Source organism: Hypoxylon trugodes (assembly GCF_022578975.1).
Source record: "Hypoxylon trugodes strain CBS 135444 unplaced genomic scaffold F4822scaffold_2, whole genome shotgun sequence".
NCBI lineage: Eukaryota > Fungi > Ascomycota > Sordariomycetes > Xylariales > Hypoxylaceae > Hypoxylon > Hypoxylon trugodes.
Window position 1 is genome coordinate 3,510,012 of NW_026250017.1, and position 25,043 is coordinate 3,535,054.

A 25,043-nucleotide genomic window follows, 5' to 3' on the forward strand; every position below is an offset into this window, starting at 1 on the left:
ACTCTTTACGAAAACATTAATTGGCCCATAGGCCGAAACGGCGCGCACTCTATGCGGCAGCGGTGACGGGAGCAGGAGCAGCGGCAGCAGGCTTCTCTGCGGGAGTCTCCTCAGTGGCGGGAGCGGCAGCGGGCTCCTCAGCAGTGGTCTCCTTGGCGGGTTCGGAAGCCTCAGCAGTCTCGGCAGGCTTGTCCTCGGCCTTAGCCTCTTCAGCAGGCTTCTCAGCCTTGCCCTTACCCTTGACGGTCTGGCGGAGCTTGGAGAAGAATGGGGGAGACTTGACCTTCTCACCCTCCTCGTCAGAGGTGGCGGCCTTCTCCTTCTTGCCGAAGCCGAAAGGAAGAGAAGACTTTCGCTTCTCGTTCTTGACCTCCTTAGTCTCACCGTTGGTGGCAGGAGTAGCATCAGTTGTCTCAGTGGGGACAGTTGCCGGGGAGGCGACGTCAGTAGACAGAGGCTCAGTGGTCTCAACAGCGGGGATCACAGGAGCAGTCTCAGCAACTGGGGCCTCGGCAGCAGTCTCCTTAGCAGGAGTGGTGGGGGCAGACTCAGTCTCAGCCTTCTTCTTACCGAAGGATAGGCCACCGAAAAGGCTATACTAGGTTAGTGAATGACTTCTGATTGAATCGGGTAAATAACATACCTGGCGCGCTTGGAAGGGGTGGGCTTAGCGGGCTCTTCCTTCTTGGCCTCCTCAGCGGGAGCAGCTTCGGCGGCAGGGGTCTCGGCAGCAGCAGCGGCCTCACCAGCAGGCTCAGCAGCTTCGGTAGTCTCGGCAGGCTTGTCCTCAGCGGGCTTGTCTTCAGCAGGAGTCTCCTTCTTGGCCTCCTCCTTCTTGCCTAGTAAGTTACCAAAGATTGAGGCGCGCTTTCGGCTGGCAGATCGGCGCTTGGAGTCTTTCTTGTCATCCTCCTTGGCCTCCTCTTTGGGTTCCTCCTTCTTGTCCTCTTCCTTAGGCTCTTCCTTAGCTTCCTCCTTAGGAGCCTCACCCTCAGCAGCAGCAGGCTTGTCCTCCTTAGGGGGGGGAGTAGGCTTGAAGCTCTCGATGGTTGACTTGTAAGTCTCGCTCTCGGTGATAGTAGTCGCGAGTTCCTTGGCCTCGGCGATCTTGAGCTTCAATTGCTCAACCCAGTTGTCACGGTCAGCAGTGGTGGGGGCCTTGAAGGTGTGCTTGTGTCCCTTAGCAGTGAAGGAGAACTTGCTGGCACCCTCAGTGGTGGGCTCGGAAGCTTCCGCCTACGATGCGTTAGCTTTAATTATACGATACTACTAAGAGTAGCCCTACCAATTGGATGGCACCGGTGGGGGTGGTCTTGTCGCTCTCCTTGCCGTAGAAGAGAAGACCCTTTCCGGTCTCAGTAGCCCAGGCAGCGACGTGCTGGGCAACCTCGGTAGCCTTCTCATTCTTTAGGTAGGTAGCGAGCTTGTCCTTGGGAGTAGCCTCAGTACCGAACCAAAAGTGCTGCTTGGAGTAAATTAAGTTCCTGGAGCCGGTTAGTCGTGTTCGTCCAATTCTAGTTCCATTTAAATCTTACTTGGGGAAGTTGGCGGGAGCTCCCTTGTGCTCAAGGGTACCAGCTTCGACAGGCTTAACCTCCTCCTTCTTGGCCTCCTCAGCGGGGGCGGCGGCGGCATCGGTAGCAGCCTCGGTGGTCTCAGCTGGCGCATCAGCAGCGGCAGCAGGCTCGGCCACGGGAGTAGACTCGGCGGGCTTGTCCTCAGCAGGCTTCGTCTCGGGGACGGGCTCAGTGACGGCAGGGGTGGTCTCGGCGACCTCGACAGGCTTCTGCTCTTCGGTAGACATTTTGATGAATTGGAAGGATTTTTTGGGATTGAAAAGGAAAACTAATTGGGTATCAAAAGATGGGTATCACTGGAAAAAAGGGGAAATTAAACTATAGGCAAGCTACTCGGGGGTATTGAGTAGTATTAAATGACACTTCGTTGTCTCGTTAGTGTTCTTTGGAGGAAAACTTCGGGTAGAAGTGGAAGAACAAGAAGACTTGTTATTTAAAATTTCAAGTACGACAAGAAGGGTGGGAGGGAAAGAGTCGAATGGAAGGACAGCAGCTTCTGCCGGGCCTTATTTATTGTCTCGTGATTAACGGGAAAGAGAGTGACATGGAAGGGAGCACAGTCTCGCGATTGTGAAAGTACAGTGACTGCGACTGTACCTTCCTAGCCACTGGAGGTTGGCAAGGTCTAGCATGAAAACAGGAGAAAACAGCCTGTACCAGGGCTTTCCTGGATGTACCTGGTACAGTATTTGGTGCACGGTGGCAGATGAGCAGGGATGTTTGTGTGGGTCCGGCGGGTCGCGGGTGTGTTGAGCGAAAACAGGTGACCCACAACAGTACATTAGCACTAATTGCCCTTCCACCTCCCTTCCCACAGGGGATAAGGGAAACTCTAAAGAGCCAAAGAAAAAAAAACAGTCGAGGTAATCACGACTGGGTAGGGGAATGACGACCCGCCAATTATTTCAATATCGTTATCCTATTCACAGGAAACGCCATTTTGGATTTCTGACTAATAAAATGAATGGATGTTTTCCTAAAAAAAAAAATCCACATCAGACCGAATCTTCAATACACACAAAATACAAAATACAAAATACCAATATCCATAATTTCATAGTCATTAGCTACATTAAAGTCCAGACAATCTTGGCAGGAACATTTCAAACACCATCGATGCTATTATTCATACAAAATAGTCATATCGTACTATGCATACACTACATACAACAACAGAAAGAAAAAATTCTTCGGTCTGACTGACGGGACTAATACACAAGGGGTCTGGGGTCCTGGATACAGGAGATTTCCCCATGCTACAGTACAGATTCCTCTTCGCATGAGAACCCATGAGAACCCGGTCCTTACCTAACTTGTTGCTGGGTCATCGTGCAAATCTTGCGGCTATGGTCTGTGCCCACGACATATTTTTTTCTTTGAAATGAAGGCCCTGTCTAGCTCGTTCGACGAAATTACAACGTCGTTTAATATGCACTGGTGCGCTAGTGGCCATGGGCTATTGACAGGGGGCACAAGGGGGACAAGACGTTTCCCAGTCGTCTCAATGGACAGTCGTGGTCAGAACCAAGCGCCAGCGTTTTCCCTCTTGGAATAAACCAGAACGGAAGCATTTCCCATTGAAAGGAAAGCCTCGACTTTTTCTTTTTTTCTTGCCCCAGGTACGAGGACTTCTCTTGTTCAGGGGGAGGGGCCCAAGTAGGTCCAACTAACCAGCTATTGATTCACAACCGCTACTTTTTTTTTCGTTCGAGACCTCGGAATATTACTTCAAGGTAGACCCTCTTCTACCCAACGAACAATTATACCTTTTAGTCGCCAAGCGGTGATCGTTGGCCATTTCTCTTCTTTTTACCCCTTTGTGCCGCTGCTGGTGCTAGAGATTTGTTGCGCGCATGAAAACATGTAGCCGGGTCCCCTCCCCCCCCCTTTTGTTTGCTTATTCAATAAGCTGGGGTGGGAAGCGCAATTCAATCACGACCTACTTAATACATAATACCATAATACATACATAGTCCCCCTAACACACCTCCAGTCTGACAAGACACCGCTTGCCGAACCTGGCAGTCGTCAAGTTCGGTTCGGTTCTGGAATCGGACGACACTGCTGATGATAGGACGGCAATGATCGCGCCTATACCACTCCAACACAAAATAACCATTACATCCATCCAATGAAGCCGATATGCAAGATGCCCTCATTGCTGCAGGACTTAATGCAGACTTGTTGCATATTGTTCTGCAACCCGCGGTCATAGGGCCGGGGTGTGGATAGCTCCTATTGTCTTAGGGGGGGTTGGCAGATTACGCTTATTGGGTAATGATTCGGATGAATTGTGGGATTGCGAAAGTAGATCTGCCAGCCTAGGAAATGTCAGGAGTTCTGTACTTGCCTAAGAAGTACCGACGCGTACAGGAGTATTAGCTTGCCCACGCCTTTTGCCTGCATGTCCCTACTCGTCCCTACTAATCATTTAACGCTAAAGCACGTTTATCTCGACACAGCAGTCCCCAGCGGTCTTAGGGGAGCAACCCACCAGCTGCAGGACAGCAGCAAACGGTCAGACAGTGCACGCTTAACCCATGTGACATTTGAAGCTAACAGGCTAGATGGGCTTGATGCTAAAATGATGTGGATGCCCCCCATCCTCGAACTATGTCGATCAGAAGCTACCCTTCAACCGATATATACCAGAAAGGAAAGAAAAGGGACTCTTGAAGAGATGGAGATGAGTATGCGAATCTTGGAACAATCCACATTACCAGTTTTATTACATCGAGAAAAGCGATGGATCGTATTACGACGATTTATTTACCATCAAATCTCTACAATAGCGATTCTTGTTTCAAGTTTTCATTTATTTCTAACCACTGGCCGGTCGGTGGTTCATTTATAATTCCTCGAGACCCTGACATGGATGGGGATGGGTCTTCCGAGAAAGTGGAGTTTGGTATGCGAAAGCTAGGCGCTCACGGCTCACTCCTGATAATAACCTCATTCCGAAACGCCATCATTTTAAGCGGTATAATCTACGGATTACTCGATCTAAATATGCCTATCGCAACAAGGGCGTATCTAATGTTCATCCTTATAAGAGCATGGTATATGCGCGCGAAGCTTGAGGTTGGGTATCTCCTACATTGGCTCGAAGCCTCGAATTTGATTTACAACGTTCAAGAAATGCGCTTTGGTATAATCTTGAATTCGGTGCTACTAATATTCATAGCTTCCTACTCTTCTCCTTTTTAGTCTGAATATTAGATGCGAACTAACCAACTTCCGTGGGTTTTTTATGATTTCGCAACAGCCAATTTGCGATCCGCCCGACAACGCTCATTAGAACCGCGCAAATCGTTCGACTAAGTCGCGGGCGCTATATTCTAGACTCGTCTAGTTACTACCTTCCTAAGCTATTCCGATACGTAATTACAGCGCTAGAGTCGATAAATTCGGAGCGACAGGCGTTTACCCATTAATCCAGGGACCAGCACGTTTAATCGTTCGGTCGCCGTCTGAGAATCCGCTATTAGTCATTGTAGTTTCTACATTGACGTCCCCGGCTTAGCTGTTACCTAAATATATATCTGATCAGGACAGCCGAAATATTTGCGATGAGATTGCCAAGTCTGAATGAACGTTCCGAACCGCATACATGCGCCGCTCAACAATAAAAACCAAGCTGAATAGATAGATTCGATGTTTTAGTTCAAACGAGCGCACGACCAACGGATTCAATCTTATTCGGGTATTCAATTCTCACAAATCAAGGCGCCTGATGAAATATGCGCCGTAACGAGCGGCTAGATCAATGAATAGCGTCAAATAGTATGGTGCAATAGGTCGCGTGTCACAGCTTACGCAAAATACCAGTCGACGAGGCCCGACAAATGGGTTTTGAAATCGGCGTGACCATAAATTCGGTTTCCCTAACACAACATGCATAGTCTGGCGGTTTCTATCACCCAACTTGAAGCATGTCCAGTGCTAGGCGCTAGCGTTTGTAAGCGAACACGATACCTAAGGGAAAGGTGAGGAAGTAGTCAGTTATTTGAATTATATAGTATCAAGTAGCAAATAATTTCAAGCTTCGATGAATTTTCTATATGCATTACTTCGTCTTACAGCGTCACTGTCACGATGCCATCTAGCGCACCCGTCGAATACCTAAGCATCGGGATTAGGTTACATTTCATCTTGTACAGCAGATGTACTTGTCTTGCCTGTACACGGCATAATCCACCCAACTGCGTTTATCGCGGACCTTCCCACCTATCAGTGCTTTAAGTGTCCTATAGGTAGTGTAGCTGTCTAGGCCCTGAATTTCCGATCAAGGGAGCTCTTAAAAAGCTCCTAAAAATAAGCGCATGACTTGATTTCCCTGATGTTGTTGTGGACCTAGCTGTTTGAAAAGCATTCCCTTCTCATGCTGTTTTGCGCCATCGTTGGCCAGCGGCTGACCTCGACGCTGATTGCTTTAACCTGGTTTATTGGCTATATACTTCCTAGAGCTCACTACAGTAGCTTCTTCATATGTTATACTGTAGCAGCCGGCTCTTAGCGAGAGCCCTTTGCATATACGTATGTGGTTAGCCTATTAGAGATGAATCTATCACATACCTAATAATGTTTCATCTCATTTGTTTCGATTTGGTTCTCCTTGGTGTGGCTTTATGCAATGTCCGAATACGCCATACGTAGTAGTAGATCGAATGTCCGGGTCTAGATTCCTTCCGGTGTAATAATACACATAGGATTTCACCACCCTCAGGGATCGCTATGATCTTTTACGGTAGTTCATACATTCAAGCTAGCCCGGACACAGATAAGCTGTCTGGTCTGATGACGCCAGAACTGGTTGTACGTTGCGTTGTCCTGGCCAACCTGCCACCAAAATCCGTAAGGACCGCTGGAAACCTGGGGACTGGAGCTGAGAAGTCCGATCTGTCTCAGCAGCCTGCTTGGGGGCGTAAGCCATCATTACGGAACTACCAATCCACGTTCTCATAACCTACATATGCTCGTGACTCGCTGCTCGAAGGCGATATCAAGGTGGGGTGATTGACGATCGTCACTAGGCGATTCGTCAATTTGGCTAAAATAACAGTAGCTTATATAGGAGGGAATACCTAAATACTATAGACTAGCCGACTGTTACTATAGCTAGGCCACCCTCATCGCTAGCAAGTTAGCCGATTGGCGGAAAGCCAGCGAATCTCAACTTAATAATCCCTTTAATTGTCAGATGAGAGGATTATCATCGCCAGATTTTATATATATAAGTGGTTATTACAGCTTTCATAAGTCCTATCAGACAGTATATCTAGGTAGGCAGTAGGCAGCAGGTAATCGTTTAGATGAAAACTTTTCCTATACGTTTGAACTAGTTCTACGCATGATCCCTCGTTGCGCACAAATTCAAATTTTGGAGAAAGAGGCGGTGTTCAATTTGTAAATCTATCTCTCACAGGTGAACTGACAGGGATGGTAGCACATCCTCTTGGAGAATAATTTCGAGATGAGCGATCGGTCTCCATCCCTCTTTCGATATCAATTATCGCAAATAGATGATTCTTCTCATTCATGACCGTCACGGGTCACTTGGTAACAATTTCAACATTTTCGCCTCCCTTCTGTCTCAGATATCTTTGGTATCCGGGTGAGTAGGTCTGTATAAAAGCAATTGAGCTCCATGCAACCTGGGTAGGACAATCTCCGGGCAGTATCAACTGTGTTACATCCTATCAGGCCAGATTTGGACGTAAATGGTTCCCTCCCGCTTTCTAGCTCGAAGCTTGTGATCCTTGCTACAGTTTATTATTTATTCCCTTCGAAATCCCCCTGTTAGGGCAAAGCCCGTTAGCCGCGAATGTCGAAATCTCCGATTCCTTTTCTCATATTTTGAAATAACGAATGTTAAGGGGTGGGCATCATCAGATCAACTAGATTCCCCACCATTCGTGCATCTCTCGAAATCCATAAGAGGCATCTGGAGAAGCTCCTTTTATTTCGGGAGCAGCTTCACAAGGGGTTATTTTACATTTTGCCTGCCCGTTTCGAGCTGTTTTCGCAAGCTCTTCGTAAGAGGCGGTGACCAACTACCTACCTACCTAGCCGGCAGACATCCAGGTCGTTATCAGAACTTCGCCTGCGTATCAATTAGGACGGCACAGCTGCTCATTCCCCGATCCGGGACTAGTCTATCTGGCATCATCATCCCGTCCATCCCACCACACTTTTTGGTGGTAAATGCACTGTAATGGCTCAACCCCCCTTTTTATCCTCCTCTTTCTGATGGCCTGCAGCAGAGTGTGTAGAAGTTCATGCAATCCCCACTCTCTGGCTTGCAGGCTGTGTGAGCACGTAGGGTGCATATGTAGTTGGACGAGACCCCCCTAACAACAGACTGGAATGGTGTAGTATACGTAAGACGGCCGTTCATCCCCCCAGCTTGCGTACATCCAACCTATATGTATATCAGCCAGGCGTATTTCCGTCTGCCTATCTATCCGTCGATACGCACTTCTTTCGCGCGTGACAACCATATGGCGAGCCGATCGCATTATCGATTCTTAGTGTTAGACTTGATGCCATCGCCGGGACTCGAACCGGACAAATCCTGTCGAGCATATGTGTGATACACATGGTAGCTGCGTCTCTCTCCCTTTCTTTTTTTACTACCCCCCTCCCCCTCATCGATCATATGTATGTGCGAGCATGGCATGTGCCGTCGATTACGGGGGACCCTTATCAAGGTACCTGATGAATTCGTACCATCGCTCGTATCGTGTATCCACCGTTTCTCCTTTCGATCGTCGGCCCTACCCCAGGTGAACCAGGTTCCTCGGTTCTATCCCAAATGGCGGTATGGACGGATGCGGCACCCCCGGTAATGCGTACCCGGTCCCTTTCGCTCGTCTCCGACAGCGCTTGCGTATTTGACGTGATGTGAAGCCGACCGCTCTTTCCCCTATAACCCTCCGAAAATTCTAGTGTGGCGGCAGAACGGATTTTGAAAGAGCAACCCCGATCGGTATTCTTGCTTTGCTAGACAGGTCGTAGGCCCGCCTTCCGTCCGGGTCAATTATTACAATCATGCTTCCAATCATCGGTCACGACCATTCTGATTTGAACCTTCTTTCTTTTATTAAGCGTTGCCCCTATCCTCTTGCGATTATTTGGGTCGGCGGGTAAGTTGGTTCGGCATGGTCCGGTGGGATGCAAAACTCCCTCTAATCTATTTGTGGGAGTGATTTTATCTGGGCTTCATTCAAGGAAACGTTAGCAACAGTTCCTTCTAGAGGGGATTGATAGAAATATGGCAAGGTCTCGATTGATTGTGATTAGACGTCAATAGGGTAGTGACGGGTGCTAGCATACGGCGACTCGATGATATAGCCGCCTGGGGAACGCAGTTTGTCTTGGCCATGGGCTTTGTTTAGCATGCTCTTGCGCGATAGGAGTTCAGCGCATACAGTTCTAACCGAAAGAAAGAGCTGGCTTGCTGCTTTGAACATCTCGAGACTGTTAGATCACATTTAAGCTTAGTAGTACTTAGCCCTGTGCTATCGGTTAAAGAGCATCATCACCCGAGTATACAATAGGTAATAGTTTGTCAAAACAATCAAAACACTGGCTCTTAGATTCTTCCGACTAAGACTATTTTATAGGTTGACTACTCAAGGGTAAAGATGAGCCCGAAATAGTATATATCGAAACTTCTTCTCGGTTTAGCACGCCGTGAATTCAAAGATGTATAGGGTGTAGACCGGATCTTGACTCACCTTACACCAAACCCAAGACTGAAATTGTGGGCGCTGAAGGTTCCCATACCTACCTAGGTACCTAGGTAATCTTACTTAGTCTGATGCGCGCTCCTGTTTGGGGCATGGGGTGGAAGTTCAGTTCATCCCAAGGGATTGCTGTGGAATTACTGGTCAACCAAACAGTTGGACACGGCTACACTGGCGGTGCGGGAAAGGGTTGTAATGGCTTGTCTTCCGCGAGGAAGGCCTTCTGTGCTAGTCGGGGGTTCATCTTATGCTGGCAATGTTGAGTTTGGTGGTTTGCCTGGCGGCATTGGGCGTAATCTTTTAGCTCTTGTTCAGCTGTGTTATGGCAGATAGAAGCCATAGCCATACATATTGGTATTGCGCGCAACAATAGCGATACACTCTCCTGGCCTTTTTAATAACGCGAACGTCACAGGCCCATTGCATGGTTGTGCGCGTCCATCGCTCAAGTGGAAATTATCTCGCCAGGAGTATTGGAGGACGAGTATATACGTTGGAATATAGGAAAGCTCTCGTGCCCGAACAGATTGGGTTCGCGGAAACGGCCAATAGGACAAGAGAAACGAGAAAGGACGGCGTGGGCTAGAATATTCACAAAAAAACAAATAATTAGTAACTTTCATTGGGAGTAACTGTTGGTTAATATCGCCTTTACAATCCATTGATGGGCCCAATGCCCCTTAACATAGGTGAGATATTGAATAAAGGAGCGTGAATACATACCTAGGGATTTATCTAATTCCTTGAATAGAGTTAAATGGGATGGTTTTTCGGGTTCGCACATCGCCAGCATCATATCCTATTCTAGCGGGAACTGAAGTACATATATGAGCATGTTTTCTTCGTCTTCAACCGGTTACCTGGTAATGCACCTTCTTGTCTTAACTGTGGACCGCCTACCACTATAGTCCCGTTTCTTGCGGTCATGTTTGATCCTTGTTCTCTTGCGGTCGTCTAGGGCGCTATAAACGCTACAAGGTTCCTGCTCTTTCCATCTTGGTATATCGATTATAGGAAAACTGACGTAGTTACAGGTGACTGACCTTAGTACCCTTAAAAAATCACTTGAACAATACCTGATTTTCCATCTACTGGGGCCCACTCGTAGCGGTGTTTGCCTTGTTACTCAAGCGTCGAGGCAGGAAGGCGCACGCCTACTCGACAACCTTACATGTATCTTTTCGCTCTTGCAAAAGGACGACTCTCTAGTTGCCTACTCTTCCCTTTCTTTCCAGGGATATTGCCAGTCCTTCAACACTTGTACAGCTTCTTATTACTACCCCGCGGTAAGTGCACCTCCCTTGAACCCCTACAAGGTTCTTCGACGGTGTTTTCTCAAGGTACATCTATAGCTAGGGCCATAGAGCGTGGTTTGCCGCATAGCGCCCTGAAAGTGTTCCTGCTACTTCGAATGTTCCGTCCTATATGCGCCCTGTGCATGCTCTACAGTCCCTCTCGCCACTTTATCTCTGCCTACCCTTTCTCTACCATCTGCTTCTTCCATACCTAAGCCTAACTCTTTCTTTCTCCGCGAATCTCACCTCACCACACTCTCAATTTACCTCAAGAGAGTAGATAATATTGCCTCCAATATTCTCCTACCTCTCTACCATCGTGACTTGTCATCATCGCTTCTACATCTTACACTTCTTAGTTGACGTATCCTTCCGAGGGCTAGCACGTCAGTCTAGTCCCCGACTCTTAGCTGTCGCGACTTCGGTTACTGATACTGATTCTGGCAAACTAGAGCTCTTGCAGGTAAGTTCATGGACACCAATTACTGCTTGACTACCCGTTATACACGCAGGTTCACTTCCTGCGCGATCCTTCCTGTCTACGAATTTTAGCATTCGTAGCTGCCCAGCCTTTCATTATTATCAGGACCATTGAGTAATCCATTACGCCCATCAATAACTCCCCGATCTTAACTCTGACCTGGATACTAACAAAAATTTATTACCCAGGTTCCTAGCTGCTAGGGGTTTCTCTGAGGACGATATCTATCCTACAGATTGAAAACATTCAACTAGGTACGTTACTCTTTCTACTATTCTGGGGTGCTTCGCTTTTGTCTACCCTATTTCCACGCGTATATAAACTGGCTCTTTCCTTCTTACGCCCGCCGGGGAGAAAATACTCATCATAGCTTCGTATTGAACATTGCTATTAATAGTCTCCTTCCGTATCGGCGCACCTATTCATTCAACTTTTCGTTAAACACATTGCTTCTTTCGCCCCTTCAACTAGTTTCTTTCATAGACCTATACCTCTCGTGACCTTGATCACACACGTACGTCGACTAATCAAACTCGCCAGGCAGTTCGCGACCTCTTGAGTGGCTTCGCCACCATGGATTATATACAGGATATTCGTCCCACCCGGGACCTACCCTACCCTAATCTCATCAAGTATTACGCCACCGCGAACCAGCACGCGTACTTCATGGAGCCCAAGGATCCGATTTTCCTCCGACGAACCCATGAAGAAAAGGCTGCTGAGAACGCCATCGTCCGCAAGTATCCGGGATTCGGATCGTTGTCTCACGTGTACCGACAAGAGCGCCAGGGAAAGGGGTTCCACCAACTTGTCTTCTTCCGCCGCGACCGAGGCACGGTTGACCACGGCCTAGGCCGTTCGAACGAGGATGTTTATGAGTGCGCTAAGATGAATGTTCTGCGCCACCCTCGTGAGAATGACCACAGCAACTCGAATTATAGGGAAGCACGGCCGAAGTCGGTAACTGGTTTCGATCGGGCGATGCTCGATCTTGCGAACTATCCGTTCCTCGCGCGTTCTGTCATGAGCGTAAGTAGGGTCCGCTGTTTTTCTCGATGTTCCTATTAACCATTGTATAGGCACCTCTTCTGCCCCGTTGCAGCCCTTTGTCGAAGGCCGACATGAAGGGCAAGGCCCAAATCGAGGGCAAATTTTCTCTACCGAGAAGCACGCAGCCGTCGGCTTTGACTCGTGTCTTTCAGACACCGGAGCTGTGCCTCCACTTCATCGAGACTATCGGTGATCGCTGGGCTGATATGTCCAACTTTAGTCGAAGCTGTCAGATGGTCTTGTACGCTCTCAATGAGGTTGCGGTAAGTTTCTCTCTAATACATCGAACGACCAAACATGACTGACCCTTAGGCAGGCTCGAGTTGACACGACGCGTGGCAATTTCCTCAATCTGGAATTTACCGACAAGGAAATCAACGAGGCTAATGCGGGAGAGGATTCCGCTGTCGTTCAGCAGAAGGGAGAGTTCCTGAAGCCGTCTCCGCCCACGTTTCTCATGGTGTCCAACGTGCGACGTTCCTACGAAGGAGCAGAGGATGGAGAAGATGAGCCTCTTAAGTTTGGTTATCCTGCCAAGCCGAAGGGATGGTACTTCACCCCCTCAGCTGCTAGACGTGTCATCGACACGTACAAATTGAGCAAGTCTACATGGTATAAACGTCTTTGCACATATACTAACAGACATATAGTGAAATGCATCGATGTCCGCGGGCACCAGATCAAGGTACTGCACTTGCACTCTACTCCGAACGTAGATGTGGCCGTTGTCCGAATGTTTCTTGAGAGTCTCCCGAACCTGAAAGTCCTAGGTGTTCACAATTGCGAACTCCTTCACTTTGGCACAACCATCCCGATGCTCAAGATGATAATTGAGCACAATGAAACCAAGGGAAAGAAGTTTGTGAGAACTGATTTTTCACCTTTCTATTACCACGGTATCCAGCGCCAATCGGATGGACGCAGAGGCGAGTACGGAGTGATTCCTTCGGATCACGGATTGATTGATACTCGCAGAGGTATCGTAGCGGTCCTACGTATAGCTGTACCTCTCGCCCTGAAGAATGGTATCGACTGGTTTACGCCTGGTACTGGAATGCGTCAATTCCTAGACAGATTTCCCTTCGCATTGGGTACCATCAGATACATCTTAGAGGCTCTGTACAACCTCTACTACGAGGACATTGCACCCGCAGAGGGGGCCTACGCCGACATGATGCGTCGGGCTCTCAACAACGATCTAATTCTCGCTGTTAACGGAGGATGTATGGACAAAGACACGCTGTATGCGACCACAAGCGGCACGACAGGGCAGTTCACTCCAGTCGAATGTGCCTATTGCCACGCTAAACTTCCTTCGTACTTCTTCACAACTCGGTCCATCAGTCGGCACTGGAGCCAGATTGAGTGTGTGGGATGTCAGTTGTGCACTAACTTGGACCTCCACGTTGACGACTTCTACCAAGAGCGTAGAAAAGTACTGGAAATTCTGTTTGACCGCGGCCAAATCCGGACAATTGACGAGTTCATTAACGGAACGCGAACCGCAACTGCGCAAGAAATTTGCAATCCCGAATTTCCTTTCTTCCTAACCGCGGTGAAGTCTATCAAGGACATCTTAGCGGCAAGTGGCAAGAAAAAGCGCGGTTTGGTTCTGGGTCTGCGACCGGGCCCCAAGCTCCCGGAGAGGGTCAAAAAGATTTGGCTATGGCGTGAACGAACATTTCTTGCAATGAAGTATGCTAGGACTCATGTTGATCGAGGATTCATCAAACTGAGACCTATATTCAAACGTGCCTTTCTACGAATCAGAAATCTGGATGCGGAATATGAAACTGGACTCTCCTCCCAATCGAGAATACAGGAGAATCGAGATGAACGAGATCGTATCCGGCGTTACATTGACCAAGAATATGCTCGCTGTGGATTGCGACAGATGGGGGGTGTCTATGACACCAGGGTTGCTTCGGATTGGGACTCGGTTATCGAGAATTATCGCCAGACCGTCCAGGTGGCGTGCGGTGTGATTAGGGACAATGGTCCTTACAATACCGTATGGAACACTGCGCCTACCGGCTTCTGGTAGATTTATTTCCTTCGACATTTATCATCGGCCGAATGGGGTTTCGGCTGTATGAAAATCCGATGTCATTACTTGCGACACCATCGGATTGACGGTTTATTTCTTCGTTCACCCTATTTCAGATACCCAACTTCGACGCATAGCTCTCTCGACTGATTACCCTTTTTTCAGCCTGGAGCAGGTCTTCTGCAGTATATGACTCATACACGAGTAACGACCTACTCTAGCGACAACATAAAAGGGTACTCATGGTCTTGAGAGCGACTCATACACATTTGTTTTTATGGTTATACCTGGCCGCCTGGTGCGCCGGAAGAGAGAATTGATCTTCTGCTGGCTAGAAGTACTTACTCTAGGACACCTTCTCGGCATTCGCAATTGACGCATATCCATACTGGCAGGACATTTGCCTCGGTAACATTTCACGGCTGAATTTTCGCTGGCGGAATCGGAATCTGAGGAAATTATCCAGGGATATAAGCGAATGATCGAGGAGAGATGAGTCCTTTGAAATTTTCGCGATGATTTGTTTATAGTAATAAAAACACTTATGAAACACAAGCAAAAATGCGCTCTCCATGAGGCATCGTATGATATTGAATTAAGTAAAAATGACAAAGTAATCTTACCGTGGCGAATCCGATAAATAGAGTTTCTTCTTGGGATGCCGATCTTTCGGCGGACCCGGATATGGGAATACCACAATAGGAAATACAGCTCCGTGCCGATGTATCCACTCTTAACCGGATCTAGGGGGTGGTAGCTTCCCCAATACCATGGGGTAACATGTTGCTGTTAAAGCTATGAAACGCCAAACTCAGAAATCCCCAAGATGTATCGACGGTGACTGCGAATAACACCGTGTAGATGAAACTGAGTAGGATAAGAATACAAATAAAGAGCTCTAGAACCCCATACTAATGTACAGAAAGCTCTAATTTCGCTGCGGGTCTATAGATTAATATGGCGGGTATCGTCTATGATGGGTACAGGCTGTCTTCTGAAGCTTGCAAATAATTGACAAAAGTTATACATCTTTTGCGGCTTGGCGTATCGATACGACGTTCCTCAGGTTTCCGAAACTTAGAATTTCGCTAATTCTCGATGACCCGGAGAGCATCATAACCATCCTATCTACACCACAGCCCCATCCTCCTGTAGGTGGTAGCCCGTGCTCTAGGGCGTGAATGTAACTATCATCCACTTCGGTAGGACCTTCGTCGTCTACTTCTGAGTTGCCGTTCCGGGATTCTAGCTGCAGTTCGAATTTACGTCGTTGTTGGAAAGGGCTATTTTCTTCTTCGTACATATTTGCGATCTCACGACCTTCTATGAATAATTCGGCACGGGCGGATACCAGCTGACCGGTTTTGGGACAGGTAAAGGACTTGGAGAGAGGCGACATGCAAGTAGGATGATGGATGATGAATAGAGGCTGCTCTCGGGATGGAGGCTCTAAGTACTTGCCAGCAAGCGCATCGAGGAGTTTAACCAATGTCAATCCTGACAATTGAAAAAAATCCATGCGACCGTGTAGAAGATCGATAAGCTTTGGCAGTGCATCGGGTTGTGAGAGGTCCGGAAGTTGAAAGCCGAGAGCCTCTTCTAATGCGGGAATGAACTCAACTTGTCGCCAGCTGCTTTTGGGTAGATTGATGCTTGGCTTCTCGAGAGACTGAAGTTTGATCTGTATAAGGCGTTCGGCATCTTCGAAAAGATGAGCAATGAGATTCTCCGTTATCGCAATCAAGTCGGCCAGATTGGAGTAAGCAGAATAAAACTCGCACATGGTGAACTCTGGGTTATGTGTGGTATCAACGCTTTCATTACGGAATGATGGGCCAATTTCGAAGATTTTATCATTGCCCCCAACAACTAGGCGCTTAAGCCATAACTCAGGAGCAATGCGTAATGAGATCTCCTTTTGTGGGAATTCGGTGGCTGAGGTCAAAAATGGCCGGGCGGCAGCGCCACCAGCGTAATCGGCTAAGATAGGCGTCTGGACTTCTAGAAAGTCCTGATCATGGAAAAAATCGCGCAGGCACTTGATAATGTGCGAACGAAGGCGAAGTACGTCAGAGGCACGACGGTTTACCAACATATCAACGTGCCTATTTAATACCATCTTCTCTTGATCAATAAGTTTTTCGGGCAATATTGCCAGGCCAGGACTTAGTAGTGTAGGAAGCTCGCTTGCTTTTAATGTTAGTTCGCCCGCATCTGTTCGCATGGCTGTACCCTTGATAGAGATGATATCGCCGCGAAGGAATGGATGAAGGGTGTCCTTAAATTGGCCAAGTTCTGGCTTTGGATCTGACAATTGATTCAGACTGATCATAATTTGAACTTGTTCATATCCACCCATGATGGAAAGAAAGACTAGCTTAGACCCAGACCGCCTAACCGACATGACCCGACCTTCAAGAATAACCTCTTCCGAGGCTGGTATATCGGCAACATTCCGATACTTCTCTCGAAAACTGGGTATGCTAATTCGATTAGACCTGGGGCCTAATCTTGGGTAGTGAAGAGCATTGTACTCTTTCAACTTTTGAACCCGATTGTCAACTGTGACTCGGCGGGTGGGTAAGGTGACAGCATCACTCTCTGCTGCATCAGAGCTGATTACGGTGGTCCTCTTAGATGTAGATGTTTGTATACATCTGCTGTGTGGTGCTTTCTGTAACGAAGACCGACGTGAACACCCAGGCTTGGCCGGATTGCGGCTATTAACGGAGAAGAACCGCGCATAGACAGGCGTCCTATGTGATGGCAATTGGAAAAGATATGGACGTAGGAACCTAAGGCACTGCCCACCTTCCATTGCTGAACTTGTATTTCAATTAGTTACAGTGCCATTGAGCCGTGTGAATAAATGGGGGAAATCTTGAATCAAGTTCAGATATGCTGGCTAATTGAGATCAAGCACCACGTGAGCGGTGTCAGTCGCAACGGTTCTTAAAGCAATCTCATCATGATACGGATCAATTGAGTGATATGGAATAGTATAAGACTTACAGTTTCAATGCAGACTGCCTTGCTAATGTAGCAAAGCAGCCCTTTGAGACTCTTGTCTACAATTTTTCAATTGGTGATTGGGATAGCGGAATTGACGTAACACACAACGTGTCCGTAATTTGTAGATTTTTACCTTTTTTTCTGTCGGAGTTTGTCCGGAGTTGCTATTAGTCCGCTTACCGCCTACCCGATTTAGTGGCTGGTGCTGTAATACTTCTTTTAATGTGGGGATTGAAAGCTTAACAATTTATTCAAGCTCTTCATTTATCACGAGAACAATAACGTCAACTAAAATAAAACAATAACTCTTTCCAAGCTCGTCAACTCACACATCAGAGCAATATGTCTTTCCTCGGATTTGGAAGACCGCAACCCACGTCGGAGGAGAAAATCTCTGCCGTCCAGGCTGAGCTAAAACTTTTAACGCAAATGCACGACCGGTAAGATACACTCTAACTATTCTATTGTATTGCCTTCAGAGATGATGTACCGTTTAAAAATACACATTGTAATCTAATTATATATTATAGACTCACCAAGGCATGTGCGAAAAAATGCGTCCCCAATGACTACCGAGAATCCGAACTCAACAAAGGCGAAAGTGTCTGCCTCGACCGATGTGCTGCTAAATTCTTCGATGTCCACATGAAAGTGTCAGAGTTATTACAGCAAGAGATGCAACAAAAAGGCGTCGGCGGGGGCAGTGGTTTTGGTTTTGGTGGTTAAGGCGGAGAAAAGGATTACATCTACTATGACGCACTTGGTCGTTATGACGATTCCGGCCACGACGGACCGTCTAAACGACTGTACGATATGTATACGCAGAGTTTGGAAAAGAGCTCTAGATATGGTGGTACGCGGTCGCTCCGCCTCCGAGTCTGTAGGTATATGATCGGTGCCGGTCGTCGGGTCTGGCGCTTGTACTATGGAATAGGTTGGCCTGCTCGACCTGGACTTAGAAATGAAGATTCCTCTCATGACCAATTTCCATTGTAACATGCCCTCGAATAATGTGCTAAAAAAAATAGATTTAGGCCACCTTGGAATTACCGTAGAAGGTTATGATACAGCGCATATGGATGCTACGTACTTGCCATAATTCGAGTTATATTGCTTGATCGCACCATCAGGCCCTAAAACGAACCTATACTAACGAACATGCATCATACCAGGTTGTGCAGCAAATGCTCAGCCAGTCCTCGACGTGGTCTTAGCCTCGGCATCTTAGGTATCTGCCCTCGCCCGAGGTTTGCATTTGTTATGTCGTCGAAAGCAATTACCGGATAGATGGGTTTCACAGGTTCAACCAGATCTTGCCTAACCATATGTATCCCACCAACCTGGTCTTGAGAGCCGTAGTGACCTGGTTTCACATGTACCGGGATAAATCGGGACATAATTGAATGCCTTCGAACTCCAGTGCGGTTGTATCCGAATATGCGGGGAAACAGCCTTATAAGAAGTCTAGACATGTGAATATCTTCTAATAGACTTATTCATTGATCTGGTAGCGGCGCCATTGAGTTTTACGGGAAGACCTCGACGCACTAAAACATGACAGAAGGCAAATACACATAGAACTGGGCTAACTTGCATGGTTACTAGTCGTCTGCATGAAACGCCTGAGACTAGTATCACTACCTAATGCAAAGGCACTTCAACGCATTTACAACGTATACCTTCTATGAGCAAGGGATACATGCACTTGAAATCACCGAAATATTCGAATGGCAGGACATCAACCCTTATTAGTCGGAGTTTCTATTATAAGCAACTGTTCGTGTGCTATTTAAACTGAGCCGTCCTATTGGGAACTTACACACGTGCGTAAGTATATGGGTACTTGAGTACTTAGTTACAGGTACTTAGATAAGCCAGGTATCCCTAACCGAGTTGATTTTGGTCCGAGCTTCCCGTGGGACTTGCGGGACTGGACTGGGGGGAAAGTCCGGTCTTCGGGTAATCTAGCCAACTCAACAAGAAAGATCACGCTAAGATTGTGTGACAAGCTTTTTGATGAGTTTCCAAGAAACTTGGTTGGCTGATCTTTCTCTGCATAAGAAACTCTTCCCCGCGCAATTGGCAGGGTCCCCATCAAAGACCCTATCATTATCAGCCCATACATTCCCGTACATTCATCCTTCGAGTTGCGAGGACTCACTTTTAAACTTATTTCTTATTTGTTTAACTTTGTACTAGAGGATTGATTCGTCCTTCTTGTCTGACGAGTTAAATTAACGAACAATTCTCTTATTAGATCCGTATTATATATATACTTGTCGTTTCTTTTCAGCACAATGGATCCTTGTTGATATACATCGTCTTTTCTCCCCTCTCGGGTTTTTTAGATAGTCGCCGCGCGCCCACTACCACCTGCGCATCAAGGAGTATTCTGTATCGAACCAATCCTGCATTATCGCACAAGACCGTCGCAATCTAAAATCTCGCCCTCAAATATCCGTGTTACACCACCACATTATCCGGAACGTCCGAGATATCCCGCAGTCCGTTCTCAAGGGATAACGGTCGTCTTTCGCATCCCACTTTTTTCGACTTCCTCCCGTATCTTCCCTGCGTACTATGAGACTCCGCCGAGCGGCCCGCGTAATCCTCGTCGGCGCGCCAGGAGTTGGCAAGGGCACACAGTCCGAGCGACTCCTCGCGCGCTTCTCCCAGTTATCCGCCATCTCCTCCGGCGACTTGCTCCGACAAAATGTCAAGAATCGCACACCCCTCGGCATTAAGGTCGAGAAGACGATGAAGACCGGTGGCCTTGTATCCGACGATTTAATACTTAGGTTGATTACAAATGAGTTGGGTAGGCGCGGTTGGCTCTTCGGCGGACGACCGAGTGTTATGACACTTGCGTCGTCGTCGGCTACGATAGGAGATGATATTCCGTTAGAAGGTGCGGCGGATACTTTCGGGGCCCTGGAGGCAGATCCTCTTGCAGGAGCGCGTTTGTCCCCACAAGCAACTGAGGACCCTGCTGCTTCCTTCCTACTGGATGGCTTCCCTCGTACTGCGCCACAAGCTGAAAAGCTGGATGATATCGTACCGATCAATTGGGCGGTCTCCATACAGACGCCGCTTGATGTCATCATGAAGCGCATCTCATCGCGATGGGTCCACGAACCCTCCGGTCGGGTCTACAACACCACATTTAATGCGCCGAAGGTACCCGGTTTTGACGATATTACGGGCGAACCGCTTGTGCAACGAGCGGATGATAGCGAGGAGGTATATAAGGCGCGTTTCCGGAAATTCCAGGAGACAAGCGAGCCTTTACTAGAACACTACGCGAAGAAGGGCGTCCTATGGGAGGTCCACGGCATGAGCAGTGATGAGATCAGTCCGAAACTGTATCAGGAATTTGAACGACGCTTTTTATGAGCTTTCTACGATGGATGATTCGCAAAGCGCCAAGCTGGAGTTGATGGCCGGCTGAGCGAGTTGAATTGATTGTATATCATGTTGAATGTTTTGAGTATGTGGTGTCTTGAGACTTGTCGGAGTTTAGGGGGCTTGAGAATACGGGCGGCCAACCTGCTGGCTCTCGGATTCTGTATATGCTCAACGCGATAAAGCAGTGTTTATTAGAGCAGATCGTATAAACTCCAGTGATTCAACATATTTACAAATTCGGTTTTTAATTTGAGACTGAATTGAATACAATACTAAATACCGAAATGTGTCATCTAAATCCTGCGCCTTACATTGTGATTGGCATACACAATAGAATTAGTAATTATAAGCGCTGCCATTTTTGCATCATGAAAAGGCCATGAACACCATGATCTAGTAAACCTACCTAAGATTGGGGAACAAAGGGTTTCGGGCCCGGTCGGATCCGTCGAAGTCGGAGATTGACATTATATGGTGGAGATACCCCTCTCTTGCCTTCCGTTTGATATCGTTCCTTCTCATCTTCACCATGTATTCCGGCCGACTGAATCTCATCCTATGGGGCTTTCACCTATCCGTCGCTGTCAGTAGCGCCGTGAGCCATCGCGGGAAGCCCATAGTGATTGACACCGACATCTTCTCCGATGTTGATGATGTCGGTGCTCTAGCCGTGGCTAACGTGCTGCATAACTATGGACTCGCGGACTTGCGCGGAGTTGCTGTCAATACAAATTCATCATATGGCGCATTAACTGTTAGTGCTATAAATACGTATTTTGGAAATGGGAATATTCCGATCGCGACTATCCGCCCGTTAACCGACGATACATTTTTCGATACCCAAGGTTTTGTGTATGTTGTGTGTCGCTCGTCGATTAACATCGGCTAATAATTGAGTAGTTTAGGTGAATACGCTGCTAAGGTAGCTTACAACTGGCCCCGCGCCCTGAATATTACTTCCTCGACACCGAGTCCGGTGGAATTGTATCGCTCGGTTCTATCATCGTCGGAGGATCAAAGTATAACATTGATCTCGGTAGGCTTTTTAACTAATCTTGCTGCTCTATTGGACAGCCCCCCTGATGATGTCACGTCTCTTGCGGGCCCGGATCTCATATCCGCCAAGGTCAAAGAGTTGGTCGTAATGGGTGGACAATACCCCTCCGGTTGGGAGTTCAATTTTGGTGGTTCTGACCCCGCGGCGACGTATCACGTCGTAAATAATTGGCCGCGAAACATACCTATCACCTATTCCGGCGCTGAGCTTGGCGGTAACATCTTTTCAGGCGAAGGGCTAGGAAATTACGCACCGCCCGAATCTCCCATACTCGCGGCCTACCAATGGTACGTAGGCCGATGTAGCACCATTCGCGAATCCTGGGATCCAGTCACCACGCTATACGGCATACTGGGACTTGAGGGTTCGCCAGAGTTAGGGGTTGGGGGGCTCCTTTCTTACGCAAATGAAATTGGTTACAACAAAGCCTTGGCTAACGGCTCGAATACTTGGGTGAATGATTCCGCTGTCTCTAATCAACATTGGTTGAAACTCGCGGATGGGGTGGCAAATACCAGCGTTGCGTCGGTGTTAACTCGATTCTTCGCTCACGATCCTTCGAATAAGAGTTACCCTCCTCCAGCATCACGGGACCTGCTAAGATTCACATAACGCATTGAACGTCTCTCTTCGAAGCTGAATTGGCTTGGAAAAATAAGGACGGCCCCACTACGTTGGTCGCGAGCAGTTGGCCTAGGTCAAATTAAAAATTGTACCAACAGCATAAGAAAACCTGCCATATTGAACACAGCGAGCTTAGCGAATGCCAACATATTCAGCTCGCAGGATCATACGCACCATCAATTGTATGCATATTTCGATGTGGCACAGCACATCACCTTCCTTGCTCTTCAATGATTCCCCGCGCGAAGTCGGATCTTACTTGATAAAGACGGAGATAGATGGAAATGTTATTTCCTGCCTCGGATGTAACTCGGCCGTGCCAGTATCTTCTTGAATGTTTATACCCAGTTATTACCTTCGAGTTCACCTCGCTTCCTTCACGCACGTGTGTCGATCTTGAAAACTGGTCATTTCTTCAGCAAATTTCGTACCCCGATCAGAAATGGCAGCACATAATATTATAGAAGGCGAAGTCGCTTACGATGTCCCTGGCGCCGGCAAGCCGTGTAAAACATGGTACAAGATAGTTGGTAGTCTTGACTCCGGATCCATACCTCTTATTACACTACATGGAGGTCCAGGGGGCGGCCACGAATACTTGACGCCACTGGCCGATCTTCATGACAAATATGGGATCACCGTTATATTCTATGATCAAATAGGATGTGGCAAGTCGACGCATCTTCAAGAGAAGAAGGGTGACGATACCTTCTGGACATTTGACCTTTTCGTGAAAGAACTCGACAATCTCGTGGATCACCTGAAGCTCCGCGAAAAAGGATTTTACGTTGCCGGCCAAAGTTGGGGTGGTATGTTAGGTAGTACATACGCTTCCCGCCAGCCTCGGGGGTTGAAGAAGCTAGTACTGGTCAGTTCCCCAGCCAGCATTCCTCTCTACCTCAAAGGTTGCAAAGAACTACTCGCTGGACTACCTCAAGAGGTCCGCGAAACTTTAGAGGAATGCGACAGGAAAGGCGATCATGAGAGCGACAAGTTTCAAGAGGCGGCGATCGTGTTTAACAAGAAACATGTCTGTCGCATTGACCCTATGCCAGAGCCAGTGCAGACAGCCTTCAAACACCTGAAAGATGACCCAACTTCGTACCTTACAATGTAAGTGGTTTCCTAGTGAGCTCAGTATAATTCACCATGCTTACTACGCGACACAGGCAAGGTCCATCGGAATTCATAATTGAGGGTACCGCTTTCAAAGGTTGGGAAGGGTATAAACAAGGCCATAATATCCAAGTACCAACGCTACTCATCAATGGGAGTCACGATGAAGTAAAGGATTTGTGTTTCGAACCGTGGTTCTGGGTAATTCCTAAGGTCAAATGGGTAACGATTGAAGGCGCCAGCCACATGTCGCATTGGGAGCAACGAGACCGGTTTATTCAGCTCTGTGGGAGTTTCCTCTCGGGCACTGTGTAGATGGGTAACGAGCCTGCATGAGCGATAAGTACGTACCAAGAATACACCAAGCGGTTCTAAAATGAGAGGTTCGTGTATCCTATGTATAAGTGTTAGCATCTACGCCGGTTGCTCATTTCGAAGTGCAATGTATTTCGGCTTCTCAAGATGGGACGCCTCATTTACGATCACTTCGATGGAAGAACAAGAACATACCCCCAATTTTTTTTCTTATTTTCTGTCATCCGCATGGTTTATCTGTAATAAAAAAAAGCCAGACGCCTCAATCGAAACCACCGGAGCGATGCTTGGCAACGCATCCTAAAAGCAAATGTTAGCACATTGTTCTCGCACAGTCGAAATAACCAATCCCAACGCCCATCTTCTCTACTTTACCACGTCGCACATCACAATATCCCTCCAAAATCACGCCTTTCGCTCGGTGACCTCCACCTCCCCAAGCACAACTAGTCTGACCCGGTTCCTGTCGAAAAACCCGCTCTCGTCCTGCTCGATCCACTTCGCATTTTCCTCCTCGCCAAGGATTCCGTAGAACTTCTTAGCCGCGTCCTCGTTCTCGAACACCATTTCGGCTAGAACGTCGTAATCGAAATCTGCCTGCGGCCCCACGATAACGGTGGCATTTTCTCCGTCGGCGCGCTGGATGTATCGCCTCCTGTGTAACAGCGGGAAATGTACCCCCGCCATCTCTCGGATGTGGGCCATGTGCCTTTCGTAGCGGCGTTTGAACTCCGAGGGAGTAACTCCGGGGAGGCGATGACCGATGATAAGGGTTTGGTAAGTCATTTTCGAAAAATGCAGAATGGTATTTGATGATTGTGAAGGTCAAGATTGCGATCGGCGATTAGGAGATATTGTAATAAGCGTCAATTGAGGTTGTCTTGCTGCTTTACTTACCTGTTTCAGAGGCGAAATGCTCGTCTTTATATATGCAGCGACTCAAATAACGACTACATGCGACTCACAGAGAATAAGATTTCTCTAGTTATCCCCAGAAAGCTGTAGCTATTTCTAGAGGATTCTAGTTGATTTCAGAGGGTTCGAGATCCATGGGCATGGCTTGAGACCTACCTGAGTCACAGAAAATGACTTTAATTGGCTCTCTTCGGGGCTGAAAACATCCATGCAGAATAGCGTCAGACTAAGTGCCGACCGTGCGACAAGTGTTGATAGTACGGACTCTTACTGTCCAAATAAGAGTGTCTTAGTAGCACAGTATCTCACAGTATACGCCATACGGTCGGCACTTGGTCTGACGCTATTCTGCCATGTAGGGTGTTGTACCCCGGCAAAAACACAGCACTCATTCAATCCCC

General features: G+C 47.7%; 9 protein-coding genes across 9 annotated transcripts; 6 read left to right on the forward strand and 3 right to left on the reverse strand.

The window, feature by feature from the left end:
- On the reverse strand, positions 1-2,133 carry F4822DRAFT_141182 (Pleckstrin homology domain-containing protein). The gene is made up of 4 exons (XM_051452853.1): positions 1,536-2,133; positions 1,286-1,484; positions 644-1,236; positions 1-593 (listed from the first exon to the last, which is right to left on the reverse strand). The coding sequence occupies exons 1-4, from the start codon at positions 1,802-1,804 to the stop codon at positions 50-52; spliced, it is 1,605 nt and encodes a 534-aa protein (XP_051318570.1). The 5' UTR covers positions 1,805-2,133; the 3' UTR covers positions 1-49.
- Positions 2,134-4,074: 1,941 nt separating this feature from the next.
- Positions 4,075-5,038, forward strand: F4822DRAFT_141282 (uncharacterized protein). The gene is made up of 2 exons (XM_051452854.1): positions 4,075-4,094; positions 4,145-5,038. Exon 2 carries the CDS (start codon positions 4,323-4,325, stop codon positions 4,782-4,784), a length of 462 nt encoding a protein of 153 aa, XP_051318571.1. The 5' UTR covers positions 4,075-4,094; positions 4,145-4,322; the 3' UTR covers positions 4,785-5,038.
- Positions 5,039-11,674: 6,636 nt separating this feature from the next.
- On the forward strand, positions 11,675-14,195 carry F4822DRAFT_426005 (uncharacterized protein; the record flags this gene model as incomplete). The annotated part of the gene is made up of 3 exons (XM_051460460.1): positions 11,675-12,130; positions 12,181-12,414; positions 12,468-14,195. The coding sequence occupies 3 exons, from the start codon at positions 11,675-11,677 to the stop codon at positions 14,193-14,195; spliced, it is 2,418 nt and encodes an 805-aa protein (XP_051318572.1).
- Positions 14,196-14,620: 425 nt separating this feature from the next.
- F4822DRAFT_141393 (lysyl-tRNA synthetase) lies at positions 14,621-17,271 on the reverse strand. Its single transcript, XM_051452855.1, has 3 exons — positions 17,211-17,271; positions 14,822-17,103; positions 14,621-14,647 (listed from the first exon to the last, which is right to left on the reverse strand). Exon 2 carries the CDS (start codon positions 17,014-17,016, stop codon positions 15,220-15,222), a length of 1,797 nt encoding a protein of 598 aa, XP_051318573.1. The 5' UTR covers positions 17,017-17,103; positions 17,211-17,271; the 3' UTR covers positions 14,621-14,647; positions 14,822-15,219.
- A 197-nt stretch (positions 17,272-17,468) lies between these two features.
- On the forward strand, positions 17,469-18,305 carry F4822DRAFT_392260 (mitochondrial import inner membrane translocase subunit TIM10). Its single transcript, XM_051457186.1, has 2 exons — positions 17,469-17,650; positions 17,741-18,305. Exons 1-2 carry the CDS (start codon positions 17,553-17,555, stop codon positions 17,934-17,936), a joined length of 294 nt encoding a protein of 97 aa, XP_051318574.1. The 5' UTR covers positions 17,469-17,552; the 3' UTR covers positions 17,937-18,305.
- Positions 18,306-19,301: 996 nt separating this feature from the next.
- On the forward strand, positions 19,302-20,913 carry F4822DRAFT_392261 (adenylate kinase). The gene has a single exon (XM_051457187.1). It carries the CDS (start codon positions 19,791-19,793, stop codon positions 20,601-20,603), a length of 813 nt encoding a protein of 270 aa, XP_051318575.1. The 5' UTR covers positions 19,302-19,790; the 3' UTR covers positions 20,604-20,913.
- Positions 20,914-21,144: 231 nt separating this feature from the next.
- On the forward strand, positions 21,145-22,284 carry F4822DRAFT_426009 (nucleoside hydrolase; the record flags this gene model as incomplete). The annotated part of the gene is made up of 2 exons (XM_051460461.1): positions 21,145-21,467; positions 21,516-22,284. 2 exons carry the CDS (start codon positions 21,145-21,147, stop codon positions 22,282-22,284), a joined length of 1,092 nt encoding a protein of 363 aa, XP_051318576.1.
- A 42-nt stretch (positions 22,285-22,326) lies between these two features.
- Positions 22,327-23,930, forward strand: F4822DRAFT_141658 (proline-specific peptidase). Its single transcript, XM_051452861.1, has 2 exons — positions 22,327-23,409; positions 23,466-23,930. Exons 1-2 carry the CDS (start codon positions 22,739-22,741, stop codon positions 23,725-23,727), a joined length of 933 nt encoding a protein of 310 aa, XP_051318577.1. The 5' UTR covers positions 22,327-22,738; the 3' UTR covers positions 23,728-23,930.
- On the reverse strand, positions 23,930-24,681 carry F4822DRAFT_141635 (EthD domain-containing protein). The gene has a single exon (XM_051452860.1). The coding sequence runs from the start codon at positions 24,511-24,513 to the stop codon at positions 24,133-24,135; it is 381 nt and encodes a 126-aa protein (XP_051318578.1). The 5' UTR covers positions 24,514-24,681; the 3' UTR covers positions 23,930-24,132.
- Between the last annotated feature and the right edge of the window lie 362 nt (positions 24,682-25,043).

What these genes read in the sequence shown, in the direction of transcription:
- F4822DRAFT_392261 (XM_051457187.1), top strand. Translation starts at nt 19,791, where the DNA reads ATGAGACTCCGCCGAGCGGCCCGCGTAATCCTCGTCGGCGCGCCAGGA.
- F4822DRAFT_141182 (XM_051452853.1), bottom strand. Translation starts at nt 1,804, where the DNA reads ATGTCTACCGAAGAGCAGAAGCCTGTCGAGGTCGCCGAGACCACCCCT. An exon ending in CCACCGGTGCCATCCAATTG is followed by an intron (nt 1,237 to 1,285) that starts GTAGGGCTACTC and finishes AACGCATCGTAG; the next exon opens with GCGGAAGCTTCCGAGCCCAC. An exon ending in ACCCCTTCCAAGCGCGCCAG is followed by an intron (nt 594 to 643) that starts GTATGTTATTTA and finishes AACCTAGTATAG; the next exon opens with CCTTTTCGGTGGCCTATCCT.
- F4822DRAFT_141658 (XM_051452861.1), top strand. Translation starts at nt 22,739, where the DNA reads ATGGCAGCACATAATATTATAGAAGGCGAAGTCGCTTACGATGTCCCT. An exon ending in CCAACTTCGTACCTTACAAT is followed by an intron (nt 23,410 to 23,465) that starts GTAAGTGGTTTC and finishes TACGCGACACAG; the next exon opens with GCAAGGTCCATCGGAATTCA.
- F4822DRAFT_141635 (XM_051452860.1), bottom strand. Translation starts at nt 24,513, where the DNA reads ATGACTTACCAAACCCTTATCATCGGTCATCGCCTCCCCGGAGTTACT.
- F4822DRAFT_141393 (XM_051452855.1), bottom strand. Translation starts at nt 17,016, where the DNA reads ATGGAAGGTGGGCAGTGCCTTAGGTTCCTACGTCCATATCTTTTCCAA.
- F4822DRAFT_392260 (XM_051457186.1), top strand. Translation starts at nt 17,553, where the DNA reads ATGTCTTTCCTCGGATTTGGAAGACCGCAACCCACGTCGGAGGAGAAA. An exon ending in TTAACGCAAATGCACGACCG is followed by an intron (nt 17,651 to 17,740) that starts GTAAGATACACT and finishes TATATATTATAG; the next exon opens with ACTCACCAAGGCATGTGCGA.
- F4822DRAFT_141282 (XM_051452854.1), top strand. Translation starts at nt 4,323, where the DNA reads ATGGATCGTATTACGACGATTTATTTACCATCAAATCTCTACAATAGC.